The sequence below is a fragment of the Mus caroli genome, chromosome 17 (assembly GCF_900094665.2).
Source record: "Mus caroli chromosome 17, CAROLI_EIJ_v1.1, whole genome shotgun sequence".
Classification (NCBI taxonomy): domain Eukaryota; kingdom Metazoa; phylum Chordata; class Mammalia; order Rodentia; family Muridae; genus Mus; species Mus caroli.
Genome location: NC_034586.1, coordinates 54,033,629 through 54,051,485, shown reverse-complemented (window position 1 = coordinate 54,051,485; position 17,857 = coordinate 54,033,629). Strand labels below are relative to the sequence as shown.

General features: G+C 41.7%; 1 protein-coding gene and 1 pseudogene across 1 annotated transcript in view; one reads left to right on the top strand and one right to left on the bottom strand.

Moving 5' to 3' along the window:
- Adgre1 (adhesion G protein-coupled receptor E1) overlaps window positions 1–17,857 on the bottom strand; it is a 126,456-nt gene that overhangs the window by 31,387 nt on the left and 77,212 nt on the right. Inside the window, exons 14-18 of the mRNA XM_021186488.2 lie at window positions 10,748–10,867; window positions 7,890–8,074; window positions 6,804–6,974; window positions 3,959–4,153; window positions 1,739–1,974 (exon numbers count right to left, since the gene is read on the bottom strand). Coding sequence (XP_021042147.2) covers window positions 1,739–1,974; window positions 3,959–4,153; window positions 6,804–6,974; window positions 7,890–8,074; window positions 10,748–10,867 — 907 coding nt within the window. The remainder of the gene's footprint in view (window positions 1–1,738; window positions 1,975–3,958; window positions 4,154–6,803; window positions 6,975–7,889; window positions 8,075–10,747; window positions 10,868–17,857) is intronic.
- Window positions 8,449–8,933, top strand: LOC110312682 (annotated as a pseudogene).

The following is a 17,857-nucleotide window of genomic DNA, read 5'->3' as shown; positions in this document are numbered from 1 at the left end:
AGAAAGAGAGAGACAGGGGGAGAGAGGGGGAGGAGGGAAGGAAGGAAGGAAGGAAGGAAGGAAGGAAGGAAGGAAGGAAGGAAGGAAGGAAGGAAGGAAGGAAATAAATACAAAAGAAAAAACATATATACAAGTATCATTATACAGACTGAGCAGGTTTTATTTATGCATTTAGGAAAACAGTCAGATTAGCCCAACTAGATATTCTTTTTCTGGAATAGTACACTCAGACAGTTGCATGTTCTGTATGTAGCAAACATTGCTAGAGTATTGTAACATACTGTTAAACCAGTATTTCATGCTAATGATAAACCCCAATTTCAAGGACACAGTTTCATATTTTTCTTTAAGTAAGATAATAATGTTGGGATCCAAAGCAAGTTGACTAACTGACAGCTATAACCTCCTTCCTTGGCACCCCAATTGCATAGGACAACCAGTCAAGAACCTTCCCTCATGCTAGCCCAACTGGCTACCTTGAGTATACCACAAATACCCACTTCTCCCTGAGGATTGTTAGGCAGCTAATTGTTGCTAGAAGGGGGGGGGAGGAGACAGAGACAGAGAGACAGAAAGAAAAGAAGGACAGAAACAGACAGAGACAGAGAGAGAGAGAGAGAGAGAGAGAGAGAGAGAGAGAGAGAGGAGAGAGAGAGAGATTTTCTTCACTTGCCCACACTCCTGTAAATAAACTTTCACCCATACTCTATAATTAACCACGTTAAACTCACTAGCTAACCACCAAAAATGTAATAAAAATAGAAGGGGCACATTGGGAAGATGGAAAGCAGCAGGCTCAGTTGTCCATGGTCTAAATTAAGTTAATTGATGTGCACAGAACAATCCCCTAGGTAGGGAGCTCCTAAACTGTGTAAGAGTGGAAAATGGAGCTGAGTGTATTTCTCTCTTCTTTTAACTGTGGATGCCATATGACTGGACATTTGAAGTTCCTGTCTTGACTCCCCACAATGATGAACTGTAACCTAGAACTGAAAACTGAAATAGAAGCCCTTCTCTCCTGCATTGCCTTTTGTCAAAGTAATCTAGCAGAACAACAGATGTGAAACTAGAATGCCTCCCATCTGAGTACTTTGAGAAATAAATAGTTGAATTCTACAGCCTGGAGCTGTAGAAGCCTAGTTCTTGTAGCTGAAAGAATACTCAAAGGCCTGTGATTTCCACCCCAGAAATGTCTTCTTGCCTATATACATGATCAATCAGGATTAAGTCACTTGGTGACATCACTGCTGGAATCACTACTCTTAGTGGTCACATAGATATTCTGTAGTTTGAATGCTTTGATGGTTAGTGCTTGTTAACTCAATACATACTAAAGTCTCCTGGGTAAAGGGAACCTCTATTGAGGAACTACCTCCATCAAATTGGCCTGTGGGTATATCTTTAGGTTGTCTCTTTAAATGCTAGTTGATGCAGAAGGTTCTAGACTACTGTGGACAATACCATTCCTAGGCAGGTAGGCCTGGAACTTACATGACCATAAGTGAGCCAGAGAAAATCCTTTTTCCATGGGTCCCATCTCCAGGTTCCTGCTTGAGTCCCTTTCCTGACTTCTCTGCAATGATGTAGCATACACCTTCAACATGTATATAAAATAAAACCTTCCTCCCTTAATTTTATTATTATTATTAAGTATTTTGTCATGGCATCAATCAAGTAACTAGTACAGTTATCATGAAGCTTGGTAACAAGGTCTTTATAGAGAAAAAATTACACTCACCGATTATGCATCCCATAGCCCCGTGGCTGTACAAAAGCAGAGATTATGACCACCAGGACTGGAAGCCCATAGCCAAAGGCACAGAGGTGCAGCATCTTGATGTTGCGAGAGCTGAAATAATTCACCACCTTCAGGTTTCTCACCATCAGGAAGAGCATCACTGCCTCCACCAGCATCCAGAAGAAGCAGGCAAGGAAAAGATAGTGTAGGAATCCCGCAATGATGGCACAAGCCGTCTGCAGGGAAGAAGTCTGTATATCAGGATCCCCCATGCAGGCAGAAGGTAGAAGTACTAAAAAGAGAGAGGAATGGCCTCTACTGGGGTTCCTCAAACAGTAGTCTGTTTTCCACTAAGCGTAATGGAGTCACCCCTTCACTATCTAGGATGAGTGAATACCTTGGCCAGGTAGCCATGACAACAAAACAGAGAAAAGTCTGTAGTCACAATAATGGATCTCATCAAGGAAGCAAGAGAATGGCCACCTGGGACTCCAAGTGTACTTCTTCCAGGTTTCCCATAGCTGAGAGTAACCCTAGAAAATGTTAGGGTACATAAGCAGTGGAAACTTGAGGGGAAAGGGGAACCCATGATACAGTTTCCAAGAGATCATCATCCATAATGCAGTGTGACTCTGCACTGATGCAACTATGTGGGAGTTGCCCACACGCTTGTAAGTGACCATGTGGTCTATAAGTCCACTATCACATTCATTCACCAACTAGACTTGTGTGGAATCTTTTCAGTCTGTCATCAGGCAGTAAAGTATTTTCCCACTCAATGCTCCATAGGTAAGATAATCCATCCCCAGTATCCTTGTAAAAATCCAGCCAAGAAAATGTGTACCTGCAGGCCTGACAGTATAGAGGAGGGATGGAGACTGCCTGGAGATCACTACCTAGCCAGCCTAGACTATTTGGTGAGTTCCAGACCAATGAGAGATTCTGTCTCAAAAATACAAGGTCAGGGCAATGAGATGGCTCAGCAGCTGATCAACGAACTTGCTGCCAAGCTTGATCGCATGAAAGGAGAAAAGTGATTCCTGTTAGTTGTGTTGTATGTTGTATTGCATGCCATGCCATGTGCATATATCCAACATGTGTGCAGACATTCAAACACACACACTATTTTATATATGTGTGTGTATGTATATATACATATATGTGTATGTATGTGTGTATATATATATATATATATATATAGAGAGAGAGAGAGAGAGAGAGAGAGAGGAAGAGAGAGAGAGAAAGCAGGGTGGTGAGAGACCTCTATTGCTAAAGCACTTGTAACAGAAGTGTGAGGACTAAGGACTGGATTCCTCCAAAAGTATGGATTCCTAGAACCCACATAAGTGCTAAGTGGGCACAGTGGTTCACCTGTAATTCCAGCCCTGGAAGGAAGCCTGCTACTGAGTATAACCATATTGGCCAGCTCTGGTTTAACTGAGATACCTCACCTCAGTGAGAAATGTGGAAGAGTGGTTGAGGATAAATCCTTACATTGAACCTCCATATGAACACCACACACTTGTGTTCAAACGGATTCACACACACACACACACACACACACACACACACACATACACACATATGCACAAACACGCACACACACACGCATGCATGCATGCCACATACTCAAAAATAACAAGAAAATAGAACAATGGAAGGGACTAAAATAGTTCATAAAATGTTTTAGGAGCTGATTTTAGACAGATACCTATCACAATAGATCAATTCAGTGAGAGCTTGACTATGCTGGTTAGTTTCTTGTCAACCTGACACAAACTGAAGTCAACTGGGGAGGGGAAACCTTGACTAAGGAATTGCCTTCATAAGATTAACCTGTAGGTAAGAGTGTGGAGCATTGAGATGGGGGGGCCCAGCTCATCATGAGCAACACCATCCCTGGTTGGTAGTCCTACATTGTATAAGAAAGCAGGCTGTGTTGGTCAAGAGGAGAAAACCAGCAACCAGCATTCCTACATGGTCCCTACTTTAGTTCTTGCCTTTGTGGACTGTGATATGAAAGTGTAGGCTAAAAAAAAATCCTTTTCTTGCCCAAGTTGCTTTTAGTCATATTGTTTATCACAGCAATACAGAGAAAACTGAGTCACTGTCAGGGGACACTATGAAAAGGCCCCGGGAGAGGGAACTAGATAGTGATGAACAAAAGGAACATGGGCAGATGGTGCAGCTGGATAGGGGCACAGCCCAAGGATCACAAACCTGGTTGTCAGTCTTGTCTATACCGGTGAGGAAGAGAATCTTGGCCAAGAAGAGACACACACAAAGATGCAGGTGCATGTAGGTATTGTGGTTCTGAACAGCACGACACAGCAGGAAGGTGGCTATGGCCAGGGCGAGACAAACCAGGGAGATGACTGTACCCACATGGCTGATGATATACAAGGAGAATTCCATCTACCAGGAAGGAGAACAATTGTTGGTTTCACAATAAAACTAGAATTCCCCCCTCAGCACCAGAAAAAAAAAAAACACCTTAACCAGACCTCCTGAAAATCTCAAGACTTATATCCCCTGGCCTCAGAATGATCTGAATGTTATCCATGATACTCTGCGCAACCTGACTGCACCTCTGAGTACTCACACACAGCCCCCAGTGTTTTCTTGGCCCTCCATACTAGAGAGGACATCTACAAACTACTGTTCCCAGAATCCCTGGTCATAGAGTGTGTAGTATAGATTCTTCATGGAATATATATACAGACATCTGGGAAGGCAGAAAAAAAGGAAACTACCAGCCATTTGTAGGTCAGATGAGCTGTGGCCAAACTCCCCCTTGCCTAAGAAGAGAGCACAAATGACACCAGCAATTCTGGGCCTTTTGAACTGAACTGTGAGAGGAGGATGACCCTGAAGCTCCTCCATTCTTTCTAAAGATTTTGTGAGTGCACAATTGCCTGTATTAAATCCCTCATTTCTCCAAACATCTGAAGTGGTTTCTGCCTCTTGGGCTGAGCCCTCACAAAGTTGCTGGTATCTGAGACATTTCAATTTAGATGGAAAGTAACTGTCCTTTCCCAATACTGTTCATTAATGAATAGTTTGAAAATTTGTGGTGCCTTCTCTATGTTAAAGATAATGACAGCCAGTGCATCACAGGGTCCTGTACACAACACTGTCACAGACTGTTTAAAAAAAAAAAAACTGCCCACAATTTTGTCAGCTCCCAGTCATAGTAATTATGATGAAACATAAATGCCTGTTGATCAATTAGATAGGATTGTGTATATCTGTATGTGTGTGCTTATGTGTGTGCAGGTGCACTTGTGTACACATGAATGTGAAGGACAGAGGACAACTTCAGGTGTCACAATAAGGAATATTAACCAAGGGGTCTCTCATTGGTCTGGATCTCACCAGTGAGTTCCTGGATCCACTTGTCTCTACCTCCTCAACTGGGGAGATTTCAAGTCTTTGTCACTATCCATAGCTATTTTTACATGGGTGCTAGAGAACAAACTCATACTCTTGTGACACATGGCAAGCACTTTACAGAGTCAGCCATATCCCCATGACTGCTTTATATGGCCATTTATGTAGGATTATAGTAAATGCATACAAGTACTTAAAACTGTGTCCTGTGGTGTTAACTGTGTGTTAGCTTTTTATTCTTGCTGCTTTGACATGAGAGAGTTGGATTCCACTCAAAGGGGTAAAGTACCTTATCCAAGAAAAAAAGTGACCCACACAGAACCTAAAAGGGAACATTCTCCCTGCTGTCCCACTGAAAGTCCTAACCTACACATTCTATAAGATGCTTGGTACCTCCATAGTATGCAAGTGTCCTTGTTCCTAATACATCAGCCAAGGACAGTTTTCACACAAATTAAGGAAATTTTTCTTTATTAAGTCATACATTTATTTGTGCTTACTTCATGTACCCTGTTATGAATATATCTCAATGAAGATCCTACACTACACCTTTAACCTAATAGCAAGGTATTGTGGGAATTACAATTTATAGATGTTTGTTCCAGTAATGGAGTGCAGAGCATCCTTTGAGGGTGGGGATGAGTCCTGAGTGATGTCAGTATATTATCAACCTTCACTGTCATCTAGGAATTCCTACAGCTCAATTTCTGGTTGATGTCTATAGTTTAGTAGAAAGAGAACTTTGGGGCCAGGCTATCTCAAAGTTCAGGTCCTACCTCCACTAGTCACTAACTACACGATGAGACATGTCACTGAGCATCAATCTTCTGTCCCATGAAATTTGAAATTGACTAATTAACAATTAGCTTCAAGCAAAAAGTCCTAGATCATTAAGCTCCTTGTTAGTAACTCTTCATTAAATGAGACCTGTGAAATATATTGGGTATGTTTGATTATAGTCTGTGACAGTTCATTTTGGTAGTCAACTTGGATAAATCACAAGTCTACTAAGAGATCAACTATTGGGCACATCCTTGAGAAATATTATTGATCAAGTTATTTGAGGTGGGAAGATCCAGCCTAGACAAAAATGGTCTAATGCAAAAGCTTTGCTTTCTGCCTCATTGCCTTCACATCTTACTGGCAAGTTCATCTATTCTGATATTGTAGCTGCTACAACGTTCCTTGGCTGATACCAGAATCCAGATTCTTCAGGTTTCCAATGTGAACAGAAAATCCATGGTGCTCCAGAAGTCCTCCAGACTGTTAGTGCCAGAGTGAGGCTGCTGAAATATCTAGTGCTTTATATTGATCATTTACTGGGTTCTCAGCCACTCTAATGTGAAGGCAGCCATTGTTGGAATGCACACATCATATTATGCAAGCCAATCTAATAAAATCCCTCTAACAATCCCTCTTCTCTTGGTCCTGTTCCTCTTAGAAATCCTGAGTAATACAGGGTTATTATGTCTGATTTTGTACTTCAGTGTCATAGCTTTCTAACCACATGATGAATTCCTTACTCATGGAGGTGTGACACACATTCCTCTCCCTCTATGGTTACCTTATGCAATACTCAAGACCATAGAGAGACACAAAAGATGGTCTGCCAATCACCTCTACTAGTTTTTAGGCAAGATACTCAGGGAAACATGAATGAGCTACCAATACTCACCGTAAGCTCCCCAGAAGCCATGATGATGGCCAAGTTTGCCATCCGGTTACAGCTGCAGACTGTGTGTGTCTCGGATGCTTCCACAATCTCACAGCCCGAGGGTGTCCATCTCCCATCCTCCACATCAGTGTTCCAGGAGACACAGATAGGCCTCTCAGACTTCTGCTTTGGCTGAAAGATCAGAAGCCCCAGTCTCCTGAGAACTTCACACTGGAATGGATTCAATGTGACCAGACTTGGGATTCATCTGGGACTAGAAACTCAGGAAATGGAAAAACTGACTGTATTCCAGTCTGTCCTGGTGCTTGATCTGGTGTCGGACTACTGTTATTGCTTCAAGAAAACTTCTTTCAGAGCCAGGAAGATAGCTCAGCAGACAAAAGTCCTTGCTGTATGTGTATGGGGAGCTATTCAAATGCCTAGCACACACACACATTTAAATCCTGGCTTTGGAAGGCAGAGATAAGAATTTATATGACTTGTTGACCAGACAGCCTGGATGAATCAACAAGCTCTTGGTTCTGTGAAAGATATTGTCTTAAAAACGAATGGGGCAAGGTAGATTGCTCAGTGGTTAGTAGCACTTGCTACTCTTCTGGAAAAGCTGAGTTTGGTTCCCAGTGTCCATATTAGGTGGCTCACAACCACTTGTAACTCCAGCTACATCAAATCTGATGGTTCTGGACTCCACGGCACATGCACTTGCATGCACATACCCACAGGAAAACATACACATAATTATGAATAATAAAAATAAATCTTAAAAAGAATAAATAAATAAGACTTTAAAAAATAAAATGAGAGCAATAAAGATACCTAACATTGATCTTTAGCTACCACATGCACACTCGCACTAATGCATCCTCACGAGCATGAACACTTGTTACATTGTAGGTTATAGTGTGTCACTACTGAGGAAACTTAGAAAAGGGCACACAGCATCTCTCTAGTAAAGGAAAAATGGGAATGCATTTTTGCATCCAAATCTGTGATCATTTGGAAATCGTTTCTTAAATAGGTTAGAGCATCTTGGGTAGCAAGACTCCTCCATAGACAACTAAAGGTCTCAGAAGACACAGCACAAACCTGGATGTGCTGGAGGGTATAGATAATAGGCTTGGAGAAGTCCTCCTTCTTCTCCCCGGTCACAGTGCCACCAACAACACGGGAATTCATCCTCAGCTTCTGGAAGGACTGGCCATCTTCAAAGAACTGTTCATTTAAAACTGATTCCATGTGTGCAAATGAGACAAAAGCCACTCCTGGGGCCCCTGCATGTCCCCAAATTAAAAACAAAGAAGGAAAGAATTACTTGTTCCATAGATATTATAGATGGCACATGTGCACACAGGAAATATGTGTACATACAGCAACATGTGTACACTCATGTGGCACACATGACATGTACATATACAGACTCTCCCCAGTTTATTCTTAGGACTTAAATAACCAAGAATTTTCAGATCAGTTGAGGCAGGGTTGGAAAACTAGGGAAAGAAGAGACATGGGAAAGGAAAGAAACTCAACCCAAACTCCAGGCTGCCGTTCCTACTCTCTGAGAGTTAAGAAATCTCAGCAGGTCTAAGACACCAAACACCAGTTCCTGACAGTGGGGACTGGGGTAGCCAACAACCTGTGGAGCAACATGCCTAAGTTTTATTGTGATTACTATGATATATATCTTACCTACAATTCTTCATCTATGAGGAAGACACACTGCAGTGGTCCAAAATACAAAGAGAATGTGAAAGACTATTACCAGGAATGGATGAAAAAGTAGACCCACCCAGACCCTGATTGACAAAACAATGGCTGCATTTCAACAAAGAAAGATACCCCTAGCCCCATTCTCTGCTCCTCCCCCTGCAGGGGCCATGATCCCACCTCCCCCAAGTCTTCTGGGCCCTCCTAGGCCTGGCATGAAGCCTGTTTCCCACATGGGAGGCCCTACCATGATGCCAATGATGGACCCTCCTCCTGTATGAGGATGATGCCCTGGGACCAGCTCCTGGGATGAGATAACCCATGGGAAGCCACATATCCATAATGCCCGGGCCTCCAATGATAAGACCTCCCACCTGTCCTATGTTGGTGCCCACACGGCCTGGCATGACTCAGCCAAACAGATAAGAGCAGAAGGGCTCTTTTTTGTTTTGTATTTCTTGTGTTTCACCAGATTTTGGTGCTGAGCCTGAGTGTTTACTAGATGCATGACAAGGAAACTTTCCTTCCTAACAGACAGAATACTTTTGGAGGGAGAAGTAAAACAAAAAAGTGCAGTTTTTCACTTATATTGTGAAATGTGGAAAAAAAATCATCAGCTGGTTTAGTTAAAAAAAAATACCAAATACCAAACACCTAAGGAGATGGTTTCCTGGAGCCATCTCAAAGAGGGCACTAGGAATAATCAACAGAGCTGTGCTGACTTAGGGGCAGAAAGTTCACACTTTGACCCATCTACACTCCTCACTCGTCCATAATATAAACACTACAGCTTGTGAAACACCATATGATTTCATGTATAAAGGGGAGTCATTTCTGAGAAGTGAAGAAAGCAGACTGCATGATTTTTTTTCTCGAGTTTTAAAGTGAACTTAAGCTTTAGCCCTGCATCATCTGCAGATCTTCTGAAAGGGATGGGAGCTTAGTGGAGAGATGGCCTAGTATTTGTGAGGGCTCATGCTGGCTGCCTAGGGCCAAACAAAATAAATTATACATAAATGAAACCAATAAGCAATGTAACTTAGAAGCCACCAAATCACATACACCTGGCGCTGAAGAGATGGCTCATCAGAGGAAAGTGTTTGTCACCAACCCTGAAGACCTGAATTCTATACACTCCCCACACAGTGAAGGGAGCCAAACTGACTCCTGAAAGTTGTCTTGTAACTGCCATTCATGTACCATGGTATGTGTGTGTGCATGTATGCACATGCTCATGCATGTTTGTATACACACACATAGATGATAGATAGATAGATAGATAGATAGATAGATAGATAGATAGATAGATAGATGACAGATAGATAGATAGATAGATAGATAGATAGATAGATAGATAGATAGATGATAGATAGACACCAAAATTTTTTTTCTCACACACACTTACACTTAATCTGCTTACTGTTGTGTTAATAAACTCCCTAGTATTTAAAATTTGTCAGAGCAGGAACTCAAGCAGCTAGTCACATCACAACTACAGTCAAGAGCAAACAGAGTGTGAATTTTTGCTTCCTTGCTCTCTGCACTACTCAGTTTGCTTCTTCTATTCACACAGTCCAGAGAATGGTGCCACCCACAGTGGACCAGGTCTTTCCACATCAACTAATGCAAGACAGACACCCACTGACACATCCATAAGCCATCCTTACCTAGTCAGCCCTTCACTAACACTCTTCCCAGATGATTCAAGGCTGTGTCAAGTTGGTAGTTAAAACTAACCATCACAGAGCTTACTCAGAAAAGCAAAGAAAATGGAGGAGAGGAGGATAAAGGGAGAGGAAGAAATGACAGGGTGGAAGGAGGGAGATTCCATCTTGTGTTGCCTGTACATAGAGCCATCTGCTGGAACCTAAATGCACCACATCCACAAAGAAAACTGGTCACAAAAGACATGTTCACTAAAGAGATTAGAAATAGTGACAGCATCACACTGAAATTGCAAAATTGATAAGCTCAATAAATCAAATTTTAGAACTCAGTGGAAAGCCTTACAATAGAATAAACCAGGTGGATAGATCATCAGAACTCAAGACAGTAACACATAGCTGGTAGTCACACCCTACTGGTTACAGACCATGCTCCAGTATCTTGATCTTAATGTTTACTTTTAATGTTCAACATCCCCAATAGGCATAACTCTCTCCCATCAGTTCTCAACCACCCATAACTGCCTTGCAATGATCAGCAAGCCAAGTGGGCTGACTGTCAAGGTGGCTTTGTACCTGTAGATACTGATTCTTTGATTATGAAACAGCCAACATTCATCTTGTCCCCTCTGGCTGTCAAGTTAATGGACTCATTCTCCTCCTTGCACTCTTCAGTGATGACTTTGCTTTCGATGTCTGAAAGTAAAGGGGGTTGTTTTTGTTAAGACACACAGAAAATATATGTATCTCTAATTTGGTTTCTGTCCAAGAAACCCAGAAGCTTTAAAGGGTGGCTCAATGGTACATGAAGCTCACTGTGAAGAAAAAATAAAATAGACATCATGAGTGAACAGGGGAGGGGAGGATGAGAGCAGGAGGGATGAGGTAGAGGGAGGACAGAGGGGTGAGAACTGGGAGAGAAAACTGAAATGGGGAGATCATCTCTTGGATGAGCTAGAAACCTAGTGTAATGGAAAATCCCAGAAATCTATGAGGTTAAGACTCCCAGCAATGGTGGATAAGCCTGAACCAGCCATCTCTTATAACCAGGCAAGACCTCCATTGGAGGGACTGGATACCAACCCAGCCATTGGGTTGGTGTTGTAGGCCCAAACCTTTGGCCTACAATTTGTCCTACCTAGAAGATATGCTGGGGTAAAGGTGGCACGGAAATTGTGGGAGTGACCAACCATTCATTGATACAGCTTGTGACCCATACTATGAGAGAGAATCCACCCCTGACACTGCCTGAAAGGCCAGGAACAAAATATTGGATAGCCCAGAGACCTAGGAGAGAACCAAACACAACTGACAAAAAAAAGTCAATGAAATGATTCCTAATGATATTCTGCTGTACCCATAGATTGGTACCTAGCCCAATTGTCATCAGAGAGTCCTCACCCAGAAACTGATGAAAACAAGTGCAGAGACCCCCAGTCAAACTTTTAGCAGAGCTTGGGGAATCCTGAAGAAGGGGAAAAGGAAGGATTGTAGAAGTTAGAAGGGTCAAAGACACTACAATAAAACCCACAGAATCAAGTAACCTGGGCTTATAAGGGCTCACAGATACTGAACCACTAACCAGGAAGCATACATGTGACTGACCTTGGCCATCTGCACATGTTACAGTTGGGTAGCTTGGTCTTCTTGTAAGACTTCAAATAGTAGGAGCAGGGGCTGTCTGGGACTCTGTTGTCTGCTTTTGGGACCCATTCCTCCTACCAGATTGCTTCATCTAACCTCAATAGAAGAGGAGATACCTAGTCTTACTGCAACTTGATATGCCAGGAATGGTTGGTATCCACGGGAGGCCTCCCCTTGTCTGAAGAAAAAGGGAGGAGGACTGGGTGGGAAATGGGAAAGAGCTTGAGGTGAACTAGAGCTTGAGAAGAAAGGGGGAAAGAGAATCTGTGGTCAAAATGTAAAGAAAGAAAGAAAGAAAGAAAGAAAGAAAGAAAGAAAGAAAGAAAGAAAGAAAGAAAGAAAGAAAGAAAGAAAGAAAGAAAAGAACATTCACAGGAACTAGTTCAATGGTTAAGAGTACTTGCTGTTCTTGTAGGAGACTCAACTTCAGTTCCCAGCACCCATGTCAGCACCCACAACTACCTTAACTAACTCCAGGAGATCCAAAGCCCTCTTCTGGCCTCCACAGGTACCTGCACTCATGTGTATATACTCACTCAGAGACACAAAAAAAAAACACATAATTTTAAATAATAAAAAGCATATCTTTAAAAAGAAAATATGCAAGTCTGTATTTGAAAACAAAAGGAACAATGGAAAACCGGGTCATCATGGAGAAACTCTTTAGTCCTAAGAGATAACAGTGAGTGTTCCATGTGGAGCACATCCACCATAGCTGTGATTGTGGTTTTGAGTAGGTGGACTTATTGAGTGTGAATCAAGCTGTTATAAAATAATAAAGCAACAAACATAAACATAGTAGAGACTAGATTGGGCACTTCCATCATCAGCAGAAATGGACATTGGGGCTTGAGGACAAAACATATAGCTGGAATCCCAATCATCAGAGGGAAAGACATTGGGAACCATCTTTTCCTCTCTGAGACTGTTCCTTGGCCATTCCCACCACAGACATCTTTATGTCACAGGGTAAACAGTAGTGGAGTTGTTAACTTGGAATGTGCCTGGGAATGTTTCACCTCCTAGCCATATTTAGGAAATAATATTTTCACAGTAGAAATAACTCTTTCTGTTCCCGAGGTATAGCCTTCCACTCTCTGGTTGTTGTTTTTTAAAATTCTCCGTTCTCCTCACAGAGTTGGGGGACCAGCCCATCCCTAGACAAGGGGTCCTGGAGGCACTCTAAAACAAACATGTTTAGGTCTTAAGTGAAGAGGTGTGTCTCACCTCTGAGCTGGCTACTCGGTGAGCTTACACAGCACAAGACAATCACTAATATACAGACTTTATCCAAAAACAGTAAAAGTCATATCTGTAGCTTCAGAAGAGAGCTTTTCCATCTAGAACCATAGCTCAGTAGGCAAAGTGCTCACCTTGCAAGTGTAGAGAACTGGTTTCCATTCCCAGAACATACATATACGAGAAATACAGGAATGGTGGTACACAATTACAATTCCACTGCTGGGGCTTATTGACCATCTTAAGCCACAGAGTATATTCCAGGGCATGGAGAGGCCCTGCTACAAAGAAACAAATGAATGGTACCCAAGAGAAATTAAAGCCTAGCATGTCTTCTGGCCTCCATATGCATTCACATATACACACTTATACCTACACATACATGAATACTAAAAGAAGAGAAGAGGGAGAGAGAGGGGGAGGGGAAGGGAGGGGAGGGGAGAGGAGAGGAGAGGAAAAGAAGAAGGAAAGCGATAAGAGAGGGAGAAAGGAGGGGAGAGGGGAGAGAAAGAGGAGGGGAGAGAGAGAAAGGGAAAAAGAAAGATGAGCTTTCACATTTTTTTTTTTTTTTTTGGTTTTTCGAGACAGGGTTTGGGCATGCATCTAAAAGCAATAGAATTGAAGTCAATTGCTATAGGTTGAACATATAATGTCCCCTAAGAATAACTGTATTGGAAGTTTGGCTCCCCACTTGTGACAACAGTGATAAGTGGTAGAAATTTTAGGATGTGAGTCTGGGACAAAATTGGGTCATTGCTGGCATCCTTTAAAGGGCTATTGCTCTTGAACTCATTCTCACTCTCCTCTATAACCATGAGGCTAGATGCCTCTTCGATGTATGCTCCTACTATAATATATTGTGTCTAAACAGACAGGAAGCAGCAGAGCCCAAGCAACCATGGTTGAAACCTCTGAAAGCATGTATCATAACCAAACCTTTCCACTTTAAGAGTTTATTTGTCTCAGGAACTTGTTACAGTAACACAAAGCTGACTGACACACCAGTGGTATCATTACTGTTGTCAAAGTGAGTCAAACACCATTCCTGCCCCCCAAGTTCTCTAGTGCTTCTCCTTACATCTCACTTCAACAAAACCTTCAGCACCCTCTCCCTCTTTCTCTGTGGCTGTTTCCCAGATAGAGCTGTCATATTTCACATTCTACTTCAGTAATGCTTGCCTAGTCACTGTTCCTTACATTTCATCAGCTACATTGGAGATCCTGACTCTTGCTAGGTGCAATGGTGTGTGCCTTTAATCCCAGCATGCAGGAAGCTGGAGCAGGAAGACATTAATGAATCTGAGGCCAGCCTGGTCTTCCCAGTAAATTTCAGGCACACAGGGGCTACATTGTGAGATGAATAAAATGCATTTCCTACATGTATGTTGTTGCCATACCTGAGATCCACCCTGTATTAGTCATGTGACAAATTTCTGAGAGAAACAGTTTAAAACAGGAAACATTAGCTTCAGGGGGTTCCACCCATCATGGCAGCCACAAATCAAAGGAAGAGAGAGAGAAAGTCAGCCTACATCTGTAAGCTGCTTCTTCCTTCACCTGTTTGGCCCAGTGGATCTTGTCAGCTGCTATACAGCCCCACCATTGCTCAAAGACAGTCTTTCCCATCCATCACTGTCCCACAAACCAAGATATTTCTGGAGATAGCCTGAAAGACATACCAAAGAGGATGATTTACCAGTTTCCCAGGTGTCTTTCAATACAATCACTACAACAAACCCTGGATATCCTAGTGAAACCGAAGCACAAGAGGAGGATATTACATCCAATCTTACAAAAATGACAGAGTACTTTAAAAAGGACATTAAAAATCCCTTAATACAATGCAGAAAAATGCATTCAAATAGGTACAGGCATTAAAAGGGGAAGCAAATAAATATAAAGAAATACAGGAAAATATACTCAAACAGGTGAAAAATAAATAAAAAGTGTCCAAGAACTAAAAAGGAAAATAGAAGCAATAAATTAAGCACAAACTAAGGCAATTGCATAGATGGGAAAATTAGGTAAGAGAACATGCACTATAAAAGTAAGCATCACCAACAGAATACAGGAGATGGAAAAGAAAATCTCAGGTGTAAAAGATACAACAGAAGAACTTAATATGTCAGTGAAAGAAACTGACAAATCTAAAAAGTTCATGAAACAAAACATCCATGAAATCTGGAAACTGAAAAGACCAAACCTAAGAGTAGTAGGAATAAAAAAAGGAGAAGATTCCCAGCTCAAAGGTCCAGAAAACAACTTCAGCAACATCATAGAAGAAAATCCCCCTAACCTAAAAGAAAGAGATGCATGTCCTTCTGGTCTGAGTCAGTGCTCTGAGCAGACCTTGGGCACTAGCTGAGCACCCAGTCCCACAATATCCAGAAGAAGCTCGACTCCCAGGTGCTCTAACATGGCCACATGTTAACATGTGGCCACAACATCTGCCCCAATACACCAAAACCGGGAGTAACTAGGACCAGAATCACAGGATCACAGAGACAGCTAGACAATGAGGAGTTCTAACACAATCAGGATTACAGAAGTGACAGGTTCCAGTCACAGACAGAGAGTGCAGGTAGCACTATAGATGACTAGATGGCAAAAGGCAAGCTTAAGAATGTAAGCAACAGAAACGAAGGTAACTGGGCATCATCAGAACCCAGTTCTCCAACCATAGCAAGTCCTGGATACACCATGACACCATAAAAAGCAATATTCAGTTCTAAAATTGCTTCTCATGATGATGATAGAGAACTTTTAGAAGAACATAAATAACTCCCTTTAAAAAATACAGGAGAACACAGGTAAACAGGTAGAATCCACTAAACAGGAAAAACAAAAATGCCTTAAAGAATTACAGGAAAACACAACCAAGCAGGCGAAGGAATTGAACAAGACCATCCAGAATCTAAAATGGAAAGAGAAACACTAAAGAAAACACAAAAGGAGACAGCCCTGGAGTTAGAAAACCTAGGAAAGAGATCAGGAGTCATAGATGCAAGCATCACCAACAGAATACAAGAGATAGAAGAGAGAATATCAGGTGCAGAAGATACCATAGAAAACATTGACACAACAGTCAAAGAAAATGCAAACAGCAAAAACCTCCTAACCCAAAACATCCAGGAAATCCAGGACAAAATGAGAAGACCAAACCTAAGGATAATAGGTATAGAAGAGAGCAAAGATTCCCAACTTAAAGTGCCAGTAAATATCTTCAGCAAAATTATATATATATATATATATATATATATATATATATATATATATATAAAACTTCCCTAACCTAAAGAAAAAGATATCCATGAACATACAAGAAGCTTACAGAATTCCAAATATATTGGACCAGAAAAGAAATTATAGAAGAAAATTTCCCTAACTTAAAGAAAGTGATGCCCATGAACATACAAGAAGCATAGAGAACTATATAGACTAAACCAGAAAAGAAAATCTTCCCATCATGTAATAATCAAAACATCAAATGCATAAAACAAAGAAAGAATATTAAAAGCAGTAAGGGAAAAAGGTCAAGTAACATATAAATTACACCAGACTTCTCACCAGAGACTATGAAAGCTAGAAGATCCTGGGCAGATGTCATGCAGACCCTAGGAGAATACAAATGCCAGCACAGGCTACCCAACCCAACAAAACTCCCAATTACCATAGATGGAAAAACCAAGATATTCCATGACAAAACCAAATTTACAAAATATCTTTCCACAAATTCAGCCCTACAAATGATAGTAAATGAAAAACACCAGCACAAGGAGGGAAACTATACCCTGGAAAAAGCAAGAAAGTGATCTTCTTTCAACAAACCCAATAAATGCAAATCCAAACAACCCTGAGATTCCACCTCACACCAATTAGGATGGCTGAGATCAAAAACTCAGGTGACAGCAGATGCTTGCGAGGATGTGGAGAAAGAGGAACACTCCTCGATTGCTGGTGGGATTGCAAGCTGGTACAACCACTCAGGAAAACAATTTGATGGTTTCTCAAAAAAATTGGACATACCTGAGGATCCAGCCTAACCACTCATGAGCATATACCCAGAATATGCTACAAAATATAACAAGGACACATGTTCCACTATATTCATAGCAGCCATATATATTGTTACCTCTTTCCAGCCTAGCTAGGCTGACCTCAGACCATCCGGCCTCTGAGGCAGAGCCACCTGCTGTCCTGCTTCTCATCACTCTCCTTTGATGTGCCACTACCTGCTACCTGCCTGAGGCCTAACCAGTACTGTGAGATTTTCCAGAGTTAGCACCAAACTGTGATCTTTGGGAGTTCCTCTTGCTCCACATCCTCGCCAGCATCTGCTGTCACCTGAATTTTTGATTTTAGCCATTCTGACTTGTGTGAGGTGGAACCTCAGGATTGTTTTGATTTGCATTTCTCTGATGATTAAGGATGTTGAACATTTTTTCAGGTGCTCCTCTGCCATTCGGTATTCCTCAGGTGAGAATTCTTTGTTTAGCTCTGAGCCGCATTTTTTAATGGGGTTATTTGATTTTCTGGAGTCCACGTTCTTGAGTTCTTTTTATATATTGGATATTAGTCCCCTATCCGATTTGGGATAGGTAAAGATCCTTTTCCCAATCTGTTGGTGGTCTTTTTGTCTTATTGACGGTGTCTTTTGCCTTGCAGAAGCTTTGCAATTTTATGAGGTCCCATTTATCAATTCTCAATCTTAGAGCACAAGCCATATTCAGGAATTTTTCCCCTGTACCCATATCTTTGAGGCTTTTCCCTACTTTCTCCTCTATAAGTTTCAGTGTCTCTGGT